General features: G+C 33.1%; 1 protein-coding gene across 2 annotated transcripts in view; it reads right to left on the reverse strand.

The window, feature by feature from the left end:
- Shrm (Shroom) overlaps positions 1-22,124 on the reverse strand; it is a 536,569-nt gene that overhangs the window by 115,089 nt on the left and 399,356 nt on the right. For both annotated transcript variants that reach the window (XM_076408913.1, XM_076408912.1), the window contains 3 exons: positions 12,196-12,469; positions 9,818-10,018; positions 3,924-4,542 (listed from right to left, as the gene is read on the reverse strand). In XM_076408913.1, the coding sequence (XP_076265028.1) occupies positions 3,924-4,542; positions 9,818-10,018; positions 12,196-12,366 (991 nt within the window). In that variant the 5' untranslated portion in view covers positions 12,367-12,469. The remainder of the gene's footprint in view (positions 1-3,923; positions 4,543-9,817; positions 10,019-12,195; positions 12,470-22,124) is intronic.

The following is a 22,124-nucleotide window of genomic DNA, read 5'->3' on the forward strand; positions in this document are numbered from 1 at the left end:
CACAGTGCTTGACTTACACGTACCAATTATAATCGACAGTGATCTCCATTGATTATTTTATAAAGCACTGCCTTCAAATCCACGTTTTAAACTATTTTTGAAACGTTGAAATTAGCTTTTACGCATTCAAATAGATGGAGCATGATTGATATAAGCTTCACACAGCATTCGATTACTTTAAGCCGTCTTTTTCTTGAAATTGAAGTAAAAAGTAAAACTTCTCGTAAATACCATTTACTCGGTACATATCAAGCATTTTCAACACAGTGAAAACGTGTTCATACTTTGATGAAATGACATCACTACATAGTATAAAACAAAGTCGTCTTTTCTGTCCCTATATCCCTATGTGCGCTTAAATCTTTAAAACTACGCATCGGATTTTGATGCGGTTTTTTTCAATAAATAGAGTGATTCAAGAGGAAGGTTTATATGTATAATACATGCATAATATACTAAGGCAACATTGCTAATTTTAGAGGTTTCTAACGTGATGTCGTAAATTAACCTATTTTTTTAGGCTTATTTAGCAATTAGCAAAAACGCTGCCTAACCCTACGAGTTAGATCAAATTAATGTACTACAGTATTGTACACCATAAAAAGGTCTACAAAAAAGTCCGCGATGGTATATGTTTATCTTTTAGGGATAACCCACATTAACCATTTTTATTGTTTACTTTTTATGTGAGAAAATGGCTTATTTACGAAGCTATTTTAAGCAATACGGCATTAATCCTTATCGAATTAAGTACCTTAAATACAGTGTGCAATTAATATAGATCAATATGGTTCCTTACAGCATGTAAATTAAACAAATATTTTCGGAGATATTACAAATTTAAAATTTGCGTTTAAAAATGTGTAATGTAATAAAAATTGTATGAATTTAGATATTCCAAAGATAGCAGGAAATCTTCATAGTAAGTATAGGGGAAGAGGAATTGTTTTACTCCAAATTTAATGCGTGCAGGCCAAGGGCAGTAATGAATGAACCAAAAATACTGGATCGATTTTAATCATGTTTTCATTGAGTGACATAGGCATATATATTTTATGCCCGTGCAAAGTCGGAGCGGGCCGCTATGTTTTTATATACAACGTTCATATTTTTTCTGTAGTGTATTTAATTTAGTATCAGCATTGCACCCGTGCGAAGCCGGGGCGGGTCGCTAGTATACTGAAAAGTGAAACCCGTCAGTGAGACTTCAACATGAAGTTGGTTACAAATGTACCCGATGCGATTTAATATACAGTAGTATCTGTTGTAATTTCTTTAAAATTAACTTACAGACCTATACAAGAAACTGTGACGTATATGAGAGAGAAAATAGTAGTTGTTAAATAAATTAAAAAATATATATAAACAGAAAATGATTCATCTTCATTTCTGCTTCATTTTCATTTCATTTCATTATTTTTAATATATATATTTTATATATCAAAGTACAAGAAATTATAGACTCGATGAATCGATTCGATGAATATTGAGACGGATATTGAGAAAATATCATAAAATATATTGTGTAGGCATATTAAGCGTTGGTTGATATAAATTCGAAGCTAGACGATGACAATTTTATAATTTCGATCTATGATTCAACTAGAATAATCCCACTATTTATATAAATAGGAAACAGGTGGTATTAATTACAAATTATTCATCTAGATTGTAGGCGAATAGTGCAACAAAAAAATTTTGAAAGAAAGTTATTAAAACTTCGAGTTGAAATATTGTAAAATATATTGTAATTTATTACATATGATGCAGGTTCAACTTCTATACAGCTACCTTGGCGTAGATATGTTGAAATAATATTATTATTCAATACTTGTTCTTCTTTATTTCAGATAAATTTATTGTGAAAATTTTTGAGCATTAATTAATATAGAATATTAACAACATGTTTTTTTATTAGGTTATTAAATTAAAGTTTAAAAGAAAAAAAAGGCAATATTGATAAAAACCTGTATTTTATTCAAAGTATTGTCGATAGTCCCATCTTTCAGAAAATTTACGTATTCCATTTCAAAAGGTCGATGTATCTTTTGAACATCTGTGTCTGTTTGTGCCAGAATTACCTATTTACAACATTAAAACCAGTACTAACATGTTGAAATCAATGGAGCATGGTTGCCACAAGCTCAAGCGGCATTCAATAACCATCCACCGCCTTTTTATTTATATTCAAGTTATTAAGCAAATGCGATTTACAAATTCAGACATTTTCAGTGATTTGAAAAATGTTTTGTTCACACTTAGACGAAATAATACCATAAAACATAGAATTATAGAATGGAAACTTAAATGTACACGCTCGTAACCATGTTTTGTTGTCTGAATCACTGGAGGTAAAAAGATTTCTTTCTTTAGATTCAATATTTTGTGACATCGTTGTGACAGATTTTGTTGCCCTATTTTTGTGTATAAACGTTATTTTTGTGGTATTTAATATAAATATTATGAGTGTTATTTTTCAGGATGTGAAGATTCCAATGAAACTGATTACTTTCCAAAGGATTATGCTTTAGAGCAGAAACGCTTTTTAAAAGAAATTGTGATAAACTTCAGGAAACCTCTTATGATCTCCTATACGAAGTTTTCGAACATAAATACTTGATCTTTGCAGTTCAAACCGAACGATGTTTAAAAAAAATCGATAATTTTGTCCGATAATTTTTTTACCGATATATCGATATATTTTTAAATCATTTAATTATTTTTAATAAACATTTCTTGTTATTTTGGTACTTTAAGTGGGATATATATATATATATATATATATATATATATATATATATATATATATATATATATAATCTTACCGATAATTTTGGGGAAAAATGACGTATCTAATTTGTTTCAATATCAGGGCCATAAATTATTATAAAAGTGATTTTTTTATAGCTTGAAGCTTGATTGTGAAAAATGTTTTTATTGAGAGTATTGTCCATCGATAGCCACTTCTTTTTCCCATCTTTTAGGCAAGTTAAGCATTCCATCTTAAAAGCGTCATACTAAGCGTTACTCTGACATGTCATACGTCGGAACCAGTAGTAATCAGAAGGAGTAAGGTCTGGAGAATACGGCGGGCACTTCTCATTTTGTTTCCAAGTATGTTCTCACTGGTTTTTCAACATGTAATCGAGCCCTGCCGTACTGAAGAACATCATTGTTGTGTCTTGCTCATATTGCGACTGTTTCTCGCGTAGTGCTCCACTCAAATGCATTAATTGTAATTAACATCGATCCCTATTGATGGTTGTATCGAGCATACCTTGAAATACTCAACTTCTATTTTTTTTACCTACCCAGAACAACCTCTTCCGTGTCAGAAACTTTTAAAACGTCGATACCAGTATTCACACCGCTCTTCCTTTTTGGGCCAATGGCAAAAGAACATGGACATTTAAAGATTATTCACATATTTTATACAATATTTTCAAATTTGCTTTGGTGTTGAGTAACAGATAAGAATCCTGTTTACAACATGGTTACCTAAAATTCGTTTTAGTCTTTTATTTTGTTGTCCATCATTGCTTCAATGTTTATATAACAGGTCAATTATCAGTCCTCGGCTTGACACATACATGACGCTACTAGAATTAAATCCCTTTGTTTTTTAGTTAGCCCTGACCCTCAAAAGATGCGTGTATAAATTTGACAGCTGTCGGATCATTGGTTTGTGAATTATAGCATTTTGAGTGATGTATCTTTGTTATTGTGAAAAAAAAATAGATAAAAAGGAATTTCGCGTGTTGATAAAATATTGCTTTTTAAAGGGAAAAATTCGTTTGCCTTGAAATATTCCTGTATGTCTCATTGTTATTTTGCAAAAACCGTGGTTTATCTAGTTTTACAAAATGGTTAATTGGCTAGTAACTACACAATTTGATAATTCTTTAAGCAAGTGCAATCCTTACCGTGCCATTTTAATGTTTCACTCGAGGAAGCGCTTCCAGAGCTCGTAGTGACGACACTATCGCGTCCGCCTTCTCGCCTGGAACATGACGATTCTTCCTCCCACGTAGAAGACGAGTTTGGACGCTGTACAACCGCTTCACTATCGCGTCTTAACCTGTCCAGAAACGGCGTGGACGATGAGTCCGTGCTGGACACATAGCTGTGATAGCCTTCACTTTGCGCGTATGACACTTGCTTCTGATGATGAATATGAGTGAGTATCCCGTCATCGTTCTTGGCCGCCATCGAGTTAAACAGCGATTCCTCGTAGCTCCTGTTGTACTCCATGAATTCTTCGATGCCGCTTTCCGTCAGACGGTGATTTGCCTCTTTCGCGCCCTCGTACGAGTACTTCATCTGGTCGTCGTAGGAAAGAGAGTACTCCTCCAGGTCCTTCTGGTTCGGTTTGGAGAAGTCGCGCTCTGGAGGTGAAGGTACCATGTAGTCGACGTCTCCTAGAGGTTTTCCGTCGTGGTCGACGTTGGGCAAGTACAGGCGCTCGGGAAGTTTTTCTTGGTGACGGGATTCAAAGGTTTCGGGCGAGATCTTCTCACACCTCTCCATAACAGTCTTGAGTTTCTGGAAATAAGATGGTGCTGATTAAATATACATTTAAAATAGTTAATATTAGTTATATCATTTTAAATTGTCTGATTTATTTGTCACACATTTTATTTTTCTTATATACAAGTTTTGAGCTGAGTAAACAACATTTAATTTTAATTCTTTAATTTTGATCACTTAAGTTATTAACTTTGAGTTATATTATCCAGAGGATTGGATGCTGTGCCTAATAAAAATTATTTTAAAAATAGTAGATAGTAAAAAGGCGAATGCGCCGGATAAGGAGTATAAAATTTGTATAAATTCTAAAGAAGATGCTGACTGACACTCTAACCTTATTTTTGTTACTTTACCATTATTTCAAACAATTGTTACGTACATATATAATTGTTTCTATATTACTTAAAAATAAATAAAAAACATAGTACCTATTAGAAGTTTAAATAAAATCATAATATAACAGATTACTTCTTGGTGATTAGTCACTAAAATTACGTAAAGGATTATTTTAATTACTTTTACCTACAGTCTTTTGCAACCTGAACCTTTTACAATGTGTGGTCGTGAGTTATTGCTCACAAACAAGACTATTAATCACAGTAATTTAATTAATTTGTAGTTGCGTCGAAATATAATTCGTTAATAAGACATTTTTCAAGCAATTGTCGATATATGTAGTAGATTTAAACACATAATAACATAAATAATTATAGTCTCATAACGAAAGTGCTATTACAAAATATTCTAATATAGTTGTTGAGTTCTTGGTTGTGTTTTAATACCATTCTTTATAGTGTTCGATAACGTAAACATTCAATAATGAAAACATTGCTTTAATGTAGCCACAAAATTCATACATTCGCCAATTATTCTAATTTAACTATTCTTTAACTTTAAAATAATTATTGCTCTTGAAATATTTGTTATTAATAAAAATTTGTAATAATCACGTTCGTTAATATAAACTTCAATAATATGAACTACACTTGGTTTGAATTAGATCATATTAACGAGCGTTTGATGTATTAGTTATATTAGGAATTGAACTCCTCTCTCTAATCTTCAAAATTCTTCAGGGACTAGTTTGTGAGTTGTAACTACTAATACTAAGTTTAATGACTCTGTAAATAAGTTGAGTTTAGGTTAGTAGATCAACTTATTATTGATACTAAATCAGTCAAAATTATAAAATTGTTGCTACAGTAGTAGTCGGCAAAAGATAATTCCACTAGACTTTGTATCAAGCTAATTTGAAAACAAGGTTTAGACCTGTTAGAAGTGACTTACAAAAAGTCCAAATACTTCACAAGACATTGTTTCAGAAAATTGCTGAATATAACAATTCATTTGAAAAGTCCCCGGCCTACCATAGTAAAACACATTTTTTTGGCAAATTTTTTTTTATTCAACATAATTCCCAGTAGTATTTTTATTTCAACATAAGGGTTGGTACACTGATTATAGTGACCCACCAACTTTTTCATACCATTTTTTTAGTACGATTTGTCCTTTGTTTCAAAATAGACCTCCCTTCAAAATAGAATAGTTTCGGCGATAACCTCTTCATTCGACGAAAATTTCTTTCTGGCAAGCATTCTTTTGTGATCTGAGAATAGGAAATGGGAGCCAGATCTGGAGAATACAATAGATGAGGAAGCAATTCGAAGCCAATTCATAGATTTTTGCCATCGTTTTTACTGACTTGTGATACTGTGCATTATCTTGGTGAAGCAGTACTTTGTTTTTCTTCAAATGCGGCCGTTTTTCGTCGATTTTGTCCTTCAAACGGTCCAATAACGCTATGTAATAGTCGCTGTTGATGGTCCTTTCTTTATCAAGGTAGTCAATGAAAATACAGACGGCATAACCTTGCCAGCCGGCTGTTGCGTTTTCCCACGCTTTGGAGCGGGTTCATCATGTGCAGTCCACTCGGATGACTGTCAATTGGATATCGGAGTGCAATGATGAATCCACGCAAAAACTCGGGTTTATTACGCTTGGTAGACACTGCTATTTCATCCAGTTTCAATTTATGGTCATTCAAAATCATCCTCACAACGTCTAAACTTAGCATACCAATCCTTGATGGTTGATTTTCCTGGCGCAGTGTCCGAAAACTTGGCTTCAAGCCAAGTTTTTGCTTCAACAGTATTTTTTCCTTCAAAAAGCAATATTTTGTCAACACGCGAAATTCCTTTTTATCCATTTTTTTTCACAATAACAAAAGTTGCTTCACTCAAAATTCTATTATTTACAAACCAATGATCCGACAGCTGTCAAATTTATACACGCATCTTTTGAGGGTTAGGACTAACTACAAAACATATGGATTTAATTCTAGTAGCGTCATGTATGTGCCAGGCCGGGGACTGAGAATTAACCTGTTATATAAACAATGAAGTAATGATCGACAACAAAATAAAAGACTAAAATTAGGCTGTTCTGGGTAGGTGAAAAAATAGAAGTTGAGTATTTCAAGGTATGCTCGATGCAACCATCAATAGGGATCGATGTTAATTACAATTAATGCATTTGATTGTATCACTACGCGAAAAACAGTCGCAATACGAGGAAAGACACAACAATGATGTTCTTCAGTACGGCAGTGCTCGATTACATGTTGAAAAACCAATGAGAACATACTTGGAAACAAAATGAGAAGTGCCCGCCATATCCTCCAGAACTTGGTCCTTCTGATTACTACTGGTTCCGACGTGTGACTCGTAACCTGTCTGAGTAACGCTTAGGATAAGGCTTTTAAGATGGAATGCTTAACTTGCCTGAAAGATAGGAAAAAGAAGTGGCTATCGATGGACAATGCTCTGAATAAAATACATTTTTCACATTCAAGTTTCAAATTATAAAAAAATCCTTTTTATAATAATTTATAGCCCTGATATTGAAACAAATTAAATACGTAATTTTTTCCCCAAAATTATCGGTAAGATTATATCGCTTTATGAAAGTAAAAACTCTGCGAGAAGGAACCTGATTATCGGACTGTTCAAATACAACCGATCAAACAAGCAAAAAAATTATACGGTATTGTTGAGCTATCGCGGATCATGCTACCTATTATAATTATCCATTATTAACCGGCAATTTAAACAATCTACCTCGTTAATTGCCAACTATACGGCAGCTAGATATTTGTAAAATAAAGTAGGGTAATTTCAACAACAGGATGGCCCGTAATAGATCCACTTTTTTCCCGTCTCTTTCTTTCTCTATATCTCGCGGCCGCTCTCCCCCTCCCCCTTCTTCCCAGCGCTTCCACACAACAGTCGCCTCTTCTTCCATTTTTCTTCTTCTTTTTGTTTCACCCCTTCTAGGTTATGTGGCCGTCGGGACCGTCATTATTAAAAATTATCTGTAAAGTTGCAATTAAAATTGCTGATAAATTGAAGAAAACTATTATTATAGCGACGAGCTCCGGTCTCTTCGGAATGTGGCGTTCCTTTTTTTCTTTCTCGGTTCGGTTATCGGTTTCTTTCTGTCTCTCTTTTTGTCTTTATTTCGCTCTAATTGGACGCCGGCTGCATTGTGTGTGTGTACCATCCTTTGTGTCGATTTTTAACCCAGATTGACATGTTTAAGGATAGAATTGATGATTATTGAAAAATGTGTTCGTTAGATTTTTAATTACATGTTTTTATAATGGCGGTATTTAATTTGGACCTAGATCGATATAAAGATGCTTTTTAATTAAATATTAAACTATAATTTGTAGTAATATTAATCACTAACCAAGTTTTATTGAATTAATTACATTAAAATGTTTTTGTTGTATTTTAATCTTCTTTTTAGCAATCATAGTTAATCTGGACTGGATCTACTTTTTAATACCAACTATTGAGCCTAATGATTGGGCAGTGACTTTAGATCTGGGTAACAATTACCATAAAAAAGCTAGAAATGTCTGCATATCCATATTTTTGGCCCCTTCAAGCTTAGGCTGTGAGTTGTTGATTTTAGTTATTTATATCCTTAAAAGAACATAATAGATTTAACACAAAAATTAAATATTTTATCGAATTTTGTTTTAGATAAGCATAACAGTTGCAATTATATCATCTGAAATATATCATTCGCTCTGATTTTTTTATTGTGTCTTCCATTAGATTTGTTAAAATGCTTGAATGTAACAGGTCAATTGAAAAGTCCCCGACATGACACATAGATGGCGCTACTAGAATTAAATCCATATGTTTTTTAGTTAGCTCTAATCCTCAAAATCCTCGTGCATAAATTTAACTCTTTGCTCTCGGATCATTAGTTATTGAAGTATTATTGAGTGAAGCAACGTGAAACTACCAATTTTTATCGCTTCGCAACCAAATAAGAACTGCTCTATGATCTAGAAATAACATTAATTTACGAAGTTATACCAGCTTTAGGAGCGGGTTCGTTCGGTACTCGGACGACTGTCGATTGGCCTTCGGAGTGAAATGATGGAGCCATGTTTCATCCATTGTCGCATATCGACGCAAAAACTCGGTTTTATTACGCTTAATCACCTTCAAACACTGCTCTGAATCAACTCGTCGTTGTTTTTGGTCAAAAATGAGCCCTCGCGGCACCAACTTTGCACAGAGTTTTTTCATGCCCAAACATTCGTAAACGATATGATGTACACGTTCAGTTGAAGTAGTTCAGTTCAGTTCAGTGTCTGCTATTTCATTCAATTTCAATTTACGGTCATTCAAAATCATTTTGTGGATTTTTTAAATGTTTTCGTTGGTAAGGACCTCTTTTTGGGCGTCTACTGCGTTCACCGTCTTCAGTGCTCATTTCACAACGTCTAAACTTAGCATACCAATCCTTGATGGTTGACTTTCCTCCGGCATTGTTTCCTGGAAACTCGGCATCAAGCCAAGTTTTTGCTTCAACTGTATTATTTCCCTTCAAAAAGCAATATTTTATCAACACGCGAAATTCCATTTGATGAATTTTTTTTCACAATAACAAAAGTTGCTTCACTCAAAATGCTATAATTCACTACCTAATGATTCGACAGCTGTCCAATTTATACACGCATCTTTTGGGGGTTAGGGCTAACTAAAAAACATGTGGATTTAATTCTAGTGGCGCCATATATGTGTCAGGCCGGGGACTATTCAATTGGTCTGTTATGGTCAGCCATTAATAATAATCATTGATATAAAAAAATTGGAGCTTGGAGATGTTCTTTGTCAGTTTATATAATATTTTTTGCTTTTATTTTAATTTGATTAGTATGCATTCATTCAATTATAGTTAAATGTATTTGTTTACTTGTTTACATAGTTACCTGTTGATTATACTGAGATGATTGCCGTTTCATATATGGCCTAGTGTATGTGACCACTTTTTCTTTCGGATAATTGGTGTGATCGGTCCAAGACTTGGATCTGGAAGAACCGCCTCCGGTGGAGGCGCGGGAGGGGGTCTCGGCTGCTGCCGGTACCGGCCACGACGGGAATTTCTCGTGACCAGGTCCGTATTTGATTGACTGTAAAACAATTTTTTTTGTTAGGACATAATCATTTTGTGATCTACAATCTGACTATTTGTCACTAATACTAATAATTTTTTCAAAAATAATCATCAAATATAAAATAACTTCTCCAATTAACTGGCCACTATTTAGAGGAAAGCTAGACATAATGACTTGTTTAAATTTGCCAATAAAAATAGAAATTAATATAGAAACAGCAGTAACAAACGTGAGGAGCATGATACACAACTCCTAACAGTGATACATGTATAAGAAAATATCACATAAACCTATATCATGCGCAATCCAGGAAAAAATATCAAAAAAGGAGGTTACGAAATAATTGACAACAAGTATGAACTGCATAAAACTCAATAAAGCAATAAAAGAGCTGAAAGGGTTGATCAACAATATCAACAAAATTGGAGAGTTCAAGAATAGTTGGAATATCTGATATCAAATAGGGCTACAGATTATTCATAATGCATCTAGTAAAAAAAAGACAATGACTGGGATAGGCGCAAGAAAAAGAAGGCTGGCATTCTCAAATTACTTAAAGAATACATTTAAGCCTTTTCCATATGACCTATCCAAAGACGAAGAAAATAAAATTACCTGCTTCCTAAATTCGCCAAATAGATCTGCCACATAAAAAAATCATAGTCAGAGAAGTTAAACATATAAATTGTAAAAAAGCTGCCGGATATAATTTAATAACCCGAATAAGTTTACAAGAACTATCAATGATAGATGTAAAATTTCTAATATTTGCGTTAAATATAATGCAGTACTACTAATGAATTATTTTCCTAGTATTTGGAAAGTAGCAATTTAATAATGATTCTCAAACTAGGAAAAACGTCAGAAGATGTCACCTCCTACCTATACTACCAATAATCTATAAAGTTTTTGAGAAATTATACAGAAAGTGGCTTAACAATATAATTAAAAAAATAAAAATAATTCTAGCAAATCAGTTTGACTTTCGAAATAAGCAAGGGACCAGCAAATAAGCGAGGGAAGTGCATAGATTTGTAAACAAAATAAATGTGGGCTTAAATGCCAAAAGATATTGTTCATATTGTTCGGCTGCATTCCTGGACATATCTTAGGATTTTGATAAAGTACGCATAAAGTATTTTGGCACACAAGGTTGTAGGTTAAATTCATCCCCATTTTTAGTTACTAAAATTTTATCTCACAGACAAATATTTCACTAGAAAACAAAACGATGAACTCATTGAATATATTTCACACATCTAACATCTAATTCTCTAAATCTAAATCTCTTTCATCTAAAGAATATCTAGTATATTTTGGAGCTCAACAAGGCAGTGTACTAGATACTCTATCTCCTATATACAGCCGATCTACTGACCATAAAACACTATATTGAAGATCCAATAACAGAATCAAAGCACCTCCTTGAAGAACATATCTTGATAAAATACAACTGTGGCTGAAGACATGGCGTATTAAATGAAAGTAAACAAAATCTAACAATGTAACATTCACTCTGCGTAAAAGTGTCTACCACTGAATAGCAATAATTATCAACTTCCCCAAGCCGAGGATGTCTAGGTATACATCTGGACCGTTGCCTAATATGGAAGAAGTACATATTTGCTTAACGTAAACAACTTGGGCTTAAACTATATCAAATCTATTGGTTTATGGGGCACAAATCCAAGTTATCTTTAGATAACAAGGGATTACTATGCGAATCAATAAAGTCCATTTGGTCATATGGAATACTGTTAGCAAGTCTAATATAGTTAAGGTTGAAACCTTGAAACAAAATGTTGCGTGCCATTCTCGATGCTCCGTACTATGCCTCTAATGAGGCATAAGTGAACAACACGATATCATAAACTAGATAAACCACAACGAGTTTAGTTCAAAATGTTTGTGTTAAGTACTTTAAAATAATGTTACTGCACCCAATGTGGTCGCCAATCAGATAAATCCACCTATCAAATAACATTTAGAATACGACTAATTATGAAATATGAACTAATTATGAAATAATTTTACACATGGGATCATGATCTTAATAAAATTATTTTCTACATGATATGTAAACATAATAATCATGAGAAATATTTGTGGCCCACTGGAAAGATTGTCGAATCATTGTTGGGATTGATTGTTGAAACAGCAATAATTAGTTACAGAAATACAATAAACAATACCTTAAGGCTCGATGAATCGCGGACAGGTGGCGCTGGCGGGGGCGAGTCGTCATCTCGAGCCCCGCTAGATGCCGGGGCTGCTCTCTGCGACAGTCTGTGGAAGGCAGTTGAGGTGTATCCTGGGGCGGATTTCGCTTGATGCAGATTGGGGGTAGAACGGGACGGTATCATTATAGGGCCGACGTTGTGCTACTGCTACTTATCCTACGGGAACTTGAATCGATGGTCGACGGTGCTGCATCCATTGGTGGTGGGATCAATGTTCATGATATTTCTGAAAATAAAAACCCACCGTCAATAATATCATCATGATAAGTTAGAATATTTTCTAAAAACTGATATGATATCCCACCAACTTCAGAAAAGCTTTTCAATTTTTCCAGAACTGGCTACACAAAAATGATTAAAAATATTATTTATAGTTATTTATTAGTTAGGTTAATTGAACAAAATTTGTACACATTGTTGTAAACATTGTGTATCTCTTCCTCAGCTTAAATGATGTTGTTAGCTTTGTATCCTTTGTATACTTACACTCTATCCAAAGGTAATGGTTCATTCTAAAGGTTGATTTTGCCCTATAGACCACGCCGGTTGTAAATTTATGTTTATTATTACAACAGTAAAAAAATTCGGATGATCGGTATATGTACATTTTTTATTTAAGAAGACTATGACACACAATTGATTTAGGATTTGGTGGATCTACTTGATGGTTCAAAGGGCTTTTGTCTCATTAAGCTCCAGGTAAGTTCACTGTTATCGAGTAGTTGTGGTACTTAGACATCTTTATGTTCTATGTTCGATCCCTCTAGCTATGCCTCTCACATAGCCTTGTTAGGCTATTTTCATTCATTATTTTCATTTCATATTTCATTTCTTCATTCTTAGTCCTTAATACCACTTCACTTCATAAATTGACTCACTGCAAAATATGTTAAAAAGATGAAACTTGCATAGCCAGACAGATGATCGAGGCTTTAATTAATTATATTTAATCTCCAGTCTTATCCAGCCTGGTTACTGGCGTGACTGGGATCATTTTCATTGTCGAATATTACACTTTTGCCTAGGACAATCACAAATATTAAACAATCACAAATATAAATCTACGACCATGCCCCAGCAGGAATCGAACCCGCGACTATCGCAACAGTAGGTGGACCGTCCTGTCACCTTTACCACTGCGCCAACCAAGCTGGCCTAGATTATTTTTAGTTTAATAGTAATTAAAATATGCATTTATTAGTACTGGAAATTTTTTCTATTTTATATATTCGTGGTTTCAGGGCATGCTACAGATTATTTACTAACTAGCAGTAACTTAATAATACAAATTAATTGCATTTTATTACATAAAAGTACAAGTGGCAGTCAACAAAATCTATAAATGGACGAAAGATTGGAAAATTCAACTTAATAGCTCTAAATTTGTCCACGTTAATTTTGAATTGCGGCGAAACTAAAAAAACTTAATTATATTACTCAATGGATGCCCGAATACTAAAGCAGAATCAGCTAAATACCTTGAAATCCATCTTGACGGTAGATTAAATTGGAAACATCACGTTAGACGAAAAGCAAAACACATTAGAACTAAAATAAAACAACTATACTGGTTAGCCAGAAGATCTTCTCTACTTGATCTAAAATCAAAGAGGTTGATCCACAAGACAATTATAAAGCCAATTTGGATCTATGTGGTGCAACTATGGGGTTGCACTAAAAATTCAAATCAACTAGTCATACAACGCTGTCAAAACAAGGTTCCTCGATTGATTACCAATGCCTATCGCTACGTAACAAACGAAGAACTGCATGATCACCTGGAAATCAAATGGATTTGCGAAGTTATCCAAGATTTCGACTTGAAACACGAAACTTTCAAACACGAAATAAGATTACTAAATTATACTAACGTGAAATGTTAGGAGATGGCATGACAGAAGATTGAAGCGAATCAAACCATACGAACTTATAATAAGTGTATACCTTTAGTGTAAACTATAGCTTAAGTTATTATAATTTTATAATTGAGGAATACATATTGTTGTATTTTCTCGCACTCGTCTTGCTTGTGAATTAATCCAAGTACAAATGAAAACTAGTAATTAATTAATGTATTATGATTCTACTAGGCGTATCTAATAAAGATGTTGTGTAATTCTGATCTTAAGTGACTATTATATGTTATAAAAAAGATTATTTTAAGCATAAAAAGCCATTTTTCCATTTAAAAAACGTAATAGAAACTAGATATTAATAAACAAAATCGCATTTTTTTCTTTTCCACATGTTACCCAGCCAGAGCATATCACCAGTATATAAAATTGTGTTAAAAACGACTTGAACCAACCCAACGTCTTCGGGATCATTAGTCGAGACCCCGTTAAATGACAGGTGTAAATAACCAGCTGTGTATTTTCGGTCAGAAAAAGCCGCCGTTGCCAGATCGCGTGTTTAATCCTACTCGAATCACCATAAAATAAGGCAAAAACCGGATGCGGATGAACGTGAGTAATGGGAAGATTTTGAAGAAACAAGCGGCTGCAAAAGGAGAAAGAAATGAAATCTTCGTCTGGCGCATTAGCTATACGGAAGTTATTCTCGCCGATTATTGAAATAAATTCCGGATTAGTCGCCCACTCGCCCGCTCGCCAGCTACCAAGCGTCGTGTGTATGTGTGTGCGAGTGTTTCCGTCTGGCCAATGTTCTTATTTAAAGTCGAGATTATGCTAACTGTAAACGTAAATCTTACGGAAGGAATTTGGAACGGGTATGGGCCACCGATCGGTACCGTGCAGATCTGTAAGCTGGTCCTGGACAATGTCGTTGAATGCGAACATTGTTCGCTGAAGAGGCTTTGGTTCATTGAGTTCTTTGACGTCTTTTAGTGCTTAACGTTTTAACGACCTGAAGTCTTATAACGATTCTGAAGAGTTCATTCGGAATTGTTACAGTAAAAAGATATTTTAAATATCCCGGCTCGAAACTGTAAAAATTTGAATACAGTAGTATTATATTATTGCTTTATTCGCGGGGTATATAATATAATTTGTATGGATTTATACACATATGCATATATATATAGATGCGCTGAAAATAAACAATGGAATCTAAAACATCGTCTTTTATATATTATTGTACATTTTAGGTAAGGGTTTAAAGAATTTTTTGTTTCGGCAATTGCAATTAATGGTTTTCCAAGACTTCTTTCCACAGTCAGATCAATTTTCATGATGAAATCATAAAACTCAGAAATTAATTATAGCGGGAAGAAAAATGAATCTGAAGATTCGACTAATTCTTGAGTGTTCTTGAAACTCTGGGTTCAGTTGTCCGGTGTGAGTAAACATATAAAAGTTTGCCTCTATGGTTTAGATTTTCCTTTGTTCAATACTTAAAAGATAACACATCGACTGATTAAGATATGAAATATGTATGGATGCTGTTATTTCATCCATGGTTTAATTGCTTTCGTGGGTTCTCTAATTATGTACTATTTAAGTTAAACATTACTTTGGTTTTATCAGCATATTATCAGAATTATCAGGATATTTTTATAGAATAAGCAAATTACAAACCATTTCATCAGGATAATTATATAATAAATATAAAATATTACTACACTATGAATGAAATACATTAATTCAAATTACTTTTCTTTAAAACATTCTCCATATATAGTTGTTAAATTATCCTATTATTTATCTTATTGACAGTGTTTGCATTTTAGAAATACATATCCTTATGCTATTCAACCAACTTATATAGTGTTAATTTGAACAATATTTTATAAATCCAACAAAGGTGTTACAGGACTTCTCTTTTAAATATTCCTATACAAGTTTACAATGATTTCACAATGAGTATGAAAGCTCTTGATGGAGTTTGCTTAGCAGGATATAATATCAGTTACCCTATTTATTTATAATTCAAAATTTATTGACAGTTTTAATAGATTCAAATTAAATAAAAATGACAAAAAACACAAATTTTTGTTCAAATTCGATGACATCGTTTGCATAACATGTTCAATCAACTTTATATTCAATAACTTAATTCATAAAAGTTCTGAGTCGCATTAACTACAATAATTAATAGGAAACGGTCAGAATAAATTTACAAGTAATTAAAATCAAATATTAAGTTATATAAATATATCAGATATTACGAGAGTTATTGCTGTAAAAACTATAAAGACATAATACACATTAAATGTTTGTTCTCTGTGGTATTAAATGTTAACTCTAGTAAAAACAAACCAATATTACATAAGAACATATGCAGATATCTATTAATAATTCTTAGTGCATTGGAGATATAATTTTTCATTGTTAGAATATGTTAAACTATAAGTATAATGCTAGCGTTAGAAACTATCGACTGAAAACAGTCGAAACAGTCCATAGTAAGAAAAAAAATTGCGACTGAAAATAGTAATTACTATGTTCAGCCAAATGCACGGTTCGACTGTATTGTTTAATTCGTGATGTTAGACGAAGATGTACGAACCCTTTCCTGTATAAATTGTGAGAGAGGAAAGGACGGAGATAATTGCTTGGGGCAGTTAATTTTGTTTGTGCTCATATTTTCCGGTAGTATAAGCGAGACGGAGATGTACATATTCCTTCACGTACTAACTTTAAAAAAGAAAAGGAAAAAAAAATACTGAATACTGTTAACATGCAATTAATAATATAATTTTAAACGAAATAGAATTACTTTGTTCTGTGGATCTGTAAAAAGGATTGAAATTTTTCTATGAAATGTAATAATACCCCACAAATGTTTTATCGTATTTTAATATGTTAATTGCTATTTTCAAATAATATACTATAATAAATATAGACAATACAATAGAACTTAAACAAAACCTAAAAACTAAAGCATAATTAAAAATGATCACACAATAACTACTAGAGCTTCTTTAAATAAACTAAATGCTTTATTTATTATTGAACGGAAATATTTTTCAACAAAAATCGAGAGAGTAATCGAAATATTACCAATTATTGCCATACAAACAGTCAAAAGTATTTTACTATTTATCATTCACAATTTTAATCTTTTTACACTATTACATTAACAATCTTGAAAAATATCGTTCCAAAATGCTGCTATTTATATACAATATATTGTTATTTACAAGCAAACTACCAAAAACATACATATAAATCTAAATCTATAATCTCTGTAAGCATATATTGGGTACATTTTTGCAAAGGACGCGGCGAGGATGATAGAGACAGAACTTAAAAATCAGTCGACTGAAACTAGTAGAACCAAAAATAGTAACTAAAAGTACACGACTAAAACAGTCGATAGTAAATAGTAACAAAATCAGTCGGACAGAAAATAGCCACTGAAACAGTCGATAGTAAAAAGGGGTTAATTACTAAACAGTCGATAGTCGATTTCAGTCGATAGTTCACAACATTATATAATAGCAATATGTTCAAGTAATGGTAATTTAATTTAAATAAGAAGTTATATCAATAACGGTTATTATAAAATAGGTAATTTATATATAAAATATTGTAAAACATTACTTGTTCTTTAGAGGAAGGACGAAACTCACTAATATTTTATAGTAATCGTAAAGTAGATAAAATATAGGTACACCTGTCTAAGTTAGTTGTACCGTATCCTAGACAAATAAGCTTTTAATGCCAACACGAAGCTAAAAGGTGCAATATTTCGCATTTCCTCTTTACCAACGCACCGATCCCGTGGTACTGTTGCCTATTGTCTTGTGGTTTTCCCATGACTCGAACGCTATACATCTTGTTCTTTCGCGTGTACAGTTAGTTTCACGCGTTAAAAACGTCTTTATTTTCATTTAACTTTAATTCCTGCCTTTACGCTTCGCTCTACGTAATTTTCGAAAAGTTCGATTTGAATCAAAACACATTTATAAGTAATGGCTTCCGTTGTAGGTTAACGCGGTACTGCTTAAAGGAAAATTGTTTGTTTTGAAGGACCTAATATGGTATTTAGGCAGGTTTTTAGGTTGTAAAAATTGTTTGTTCCTTGTAACATATTTATTAGATATGCTTAGTACAATCTCAATTATAGATTAACTTATTACTACATTTCATTTGTACATGTATTAATTTACAAGCAAGACGAGTGCGAGTTAAATACATCAATTTATACTCCTCAATTATAACATTATAATAACTTAAGCTATAATCTACACTAAAATTATACAGTATAATTACTTAGCAGTTAAAGGTTCGCATGGTTTGTTTCGCTTCAATCTCCTGTTATCTTGTGCGTCGTCCAGTAGTTGTATTGCTTCCACGATAGTATGATTTAGTTGTGTTTTAAGGCGAAATCTTGCATAACTTCGCAAATACACTTGATTTCGAAGTCATCGTGCAGTTCTTCGTTAGTTACGTAGCGATAGGCATTGGTAATTAATCGAAGAACTTTGTTTTGACAGCGTTGGACGACCAGTTGATTTGAATTTTAGTGCAACCCCATATTTGCACCCCATAGGTCCAAATTGGCTTTATGATTGTCTGGATAAATCAATCTCTTTGATTTTAGATCAAGTTGAGAGTATCTTCCGACTAACCAGTATAGTTGTTTTATTTTTGTCCATGTTAATTTTGCGTTGTGGTGAAATGATAAAAATCTAATTATATCATTTGATGGATTCCCGATTCCCCAAGCAGAATCAGCGAAATATCTCGGCATCCATCTTGATGGTAGGTTAAATTGGAAACATCATGTTAAACAAAAAGCAGAGCAGATTAGGCTCAATGTCAAGCAACTGTGTTGGATACTCTCAACTTGACCTAAAATCAAAGAGATTGACGTTTCAGACCAACAAAAAGTCAATTTGAACCTATGGAATGCAACTATGGGGTTGTATCAAAACATCAAGCCAATTAGTAATACAACGTATTCAAAACAAGATTCTACGATTAATTACCGATGCCTATTGCTACGTAATCAACGAAGCGGTGCATGATGACCTGGAAATCAAATGGATATACGAAGTTAAATTACTGAGACGTGGAAGCAATGCGTAGGAATTTGAATACTGAAACGAACCAAACCACACGTACTTGTATAGTCTACTGCTGTATTAATCCCGTACTCGCTTTGCTTGTGTATGTCATTAATGCAAGTACAACAGAACAGTAGGAATAAAGTAATATGTAAATTAGATTGTATTAAGTGTATCTAATGTAATATATAATTAATGAAAAAAATTATTAATATTCAAAGCATCTCGAAGATTTAAAAGACCAATTAGTCGAGTACCGCCAATTTAAAATGATCGAAATGAATGGGTTCGACGCAACGATGAAAAAGCTGAATTGTTCGCACAATACTTAGCTAACATATTTCAACCTAATTATATAGAATCTACCATGGATACATCTCCTGTTTATCAACCTGATGTAGATCTAAATCTAATTTCTCCATTGGAAGTTGCCACTGAAATTGATAACCTCAATCCTAAAAAGGCACCTGGTATAGATGGCATTCCATCTAGATTATTGAAAGAACTGCTACGAAAAACGAAATACGAAAAATTCAAATCAACTAGTCATACAACGCTGTCAAAACAATGTTCTTCGATTGATTACCAATGCCTATCGCTACATAACCAACGAAGAACTGCACGATGACCTGGAAATCAAATGGATTATTTATTTATTAAGTTATAAATACTAAATCAAACTAACGTGGAAGCTATACAACTGCTGGACAGCGCGCAGGATGTCAGCAGATTGAAGCGAACAAAACCATGTGAACTTATATAAAGTGTATACCTTTAGTGTAAACTAAAGGCTATAAGTTATTATAATTTTATAATTGAGGAATACATATTGATGTATTTTCTCGCACTCGTCTTGCTTGTGAATTAATCCAAGTCATTAGGAAAAGTAGTAATAAATTAATTGTAAATTAAGATTGTACTAAGAGTATCTAATAAAGATGTTATAAATAATTTTTTTTAAAATCAACATAGAAACCTCTAAAACACTGTGTTGTTCTTCAGCCCCTCGCCCATGATTATTATAATTAAAATATTTCATATGTTCTATGACTAGTTCCTCACTCTCTCTAATGTTTCACTAAAATAATGGTGCCTTCATTGTTCCAACCGTCTGTAGGTGTCCGAAAGCCTAAAGGACGACTACCAATGATGTTCTGCTACTCAATAGGATAACATGTTAAAATAATTTCATTCTTCTCTTGATACTGTTTTAGTTGAATATAAATTTTATCATAATTAATAGGCTTTACAAGCAATAGTCTGTAAACTGACAGGACGAAGACTTGCCCCGTCTCGTGGATACCGTTTGATTAATGATATAGTGATATTATTGTGTTAAAATATGCTGTACCGCTGCTATGGTGGTGACCTTGAGCCTATTTCGATCCTGTGTTTGAAGAGAGCCTATTCAGTAATGGTTTAATTTTAAAAATAGTAAAAATAGTATTTTAAAAAAAGTAGCGTTGGGAACTATCGACTGAAAATAGTCGAAACAGTCGACAGTCGCAAAACAGTCGAAACAGTCGATAACCAAAAAACTAACGACTGAAAATAGTAATTACTATTTTCAGTCAAATGCACGGGTTCGACTTTAGCTTTATTAAATTAACCCAATTTTAGACTTTTTACCTTATTACATTAACAAACCTAAAAAATATCCCACCAAAATGTTATAAAATTAATATACAATATATTGTTATTTACAAGCAAACTATCAAAAAATCATAAAACTACATATATTACATATAAATCTATGTAAGCATATATTGGATATATTTAAGTCAAGATCGCGGCTAGGACGACAGAGGCAGAACGTTAAAAATGAGTCGAATGAAACTAGCAGAACCAACATTTGTAAATAAAAGTATGACTGAGACAGCCGATAGTAAATAGTAACAAAATCAGTAGAACCAAAAATGGCGCCTGAAACAGTCGATAGTAAAAACTAGTCAATTACTAAAGAGTCGATAGTCAATTTCAGTCGATAGTTCCCAATACTAGTTATAAGATATTGATCATTTTTCTATTTCTTTAAATTAAGTTTTTCCATGTAAAGCATGGCCTTTTATCAATAAAAGACATGGTAGAAAGGTTTATCTGGACTGGATAAAATGCTTAACGTGGACCTTGAACCACACTCAGGGGTATTAAGCCTACCGACTGGCGAGTAGCCAACTAAGGTCTTCCCAGAAGTCATCCGGTCTTACCCAGCCTGGTTACTGGCGTCTATGGGATCATTTTCCTTATCAGAAGCACAAGTATAAATTGACGAACGTGCTTCAGTAGGATTCGAACTGGCGACTATCGCGACAGTGAAGCGCCGTTGGGTCGCCTTGATTATTGCCAACCTAGCCGATTTTTTATGAAAATTATATCTATCAAGTGCAATGCTGGGTTTCAAGGTTTTGTAAGAGATTTTGACCTATTAACACCTGTTTGTTTTATCAGCGCATCAGGTAGTACCTGTAAAGTTGGGCTTGAGTTTTACTTATGATTATCGCTTGTATTCTGCTAAAATATATTGTTGAATATGAAATTTACTTAAATGAGACATGGCCATTTAAAAATGCAATTGACTCGAGTTAGATCTGTTCTTTTTATCTCTTTTTTGCAACAACATGATTAACGCTGATTATCAAAATGCCAATGGCAAGGAATAAAAACGAGACGAATGATCGATAAACTTCCTTGAAAACCCACATAAACAATTTAATGGCTTTATAAGCTGGCACAATTTCAGTATAAATTATTTTCTCCATTCCCGATCTTTAATCTTTATTGACAAGCCACGGACACATGATTCAATCTTCTAAACACCTAAATTATCCGAAACAAGGTTAAATCGAAAACACGAACGCATGTACAAGGCGTAAATAAAAAGTAGGGACGTCTTTTTAGGTTTAAATCC

Source organism: Rhynchophorus ferrugineus, unplaced genomic scaffold (genome assembly GCF_030347505.1).
Source record: "Rhynchophorus ferrugineus isolate W39M unplaced genomic scaffold, kcgeb_rfMv2 rfM6, whole genome shotgun sequence".
Taxonomy (NCBI): domain Eukaryota; kingdom Metazoa; phylum Arthropoda; class Insecta; order Coleoptera; family Curculionidae; genus Rhynchophorus; species Rhynchophorus ferrugineus.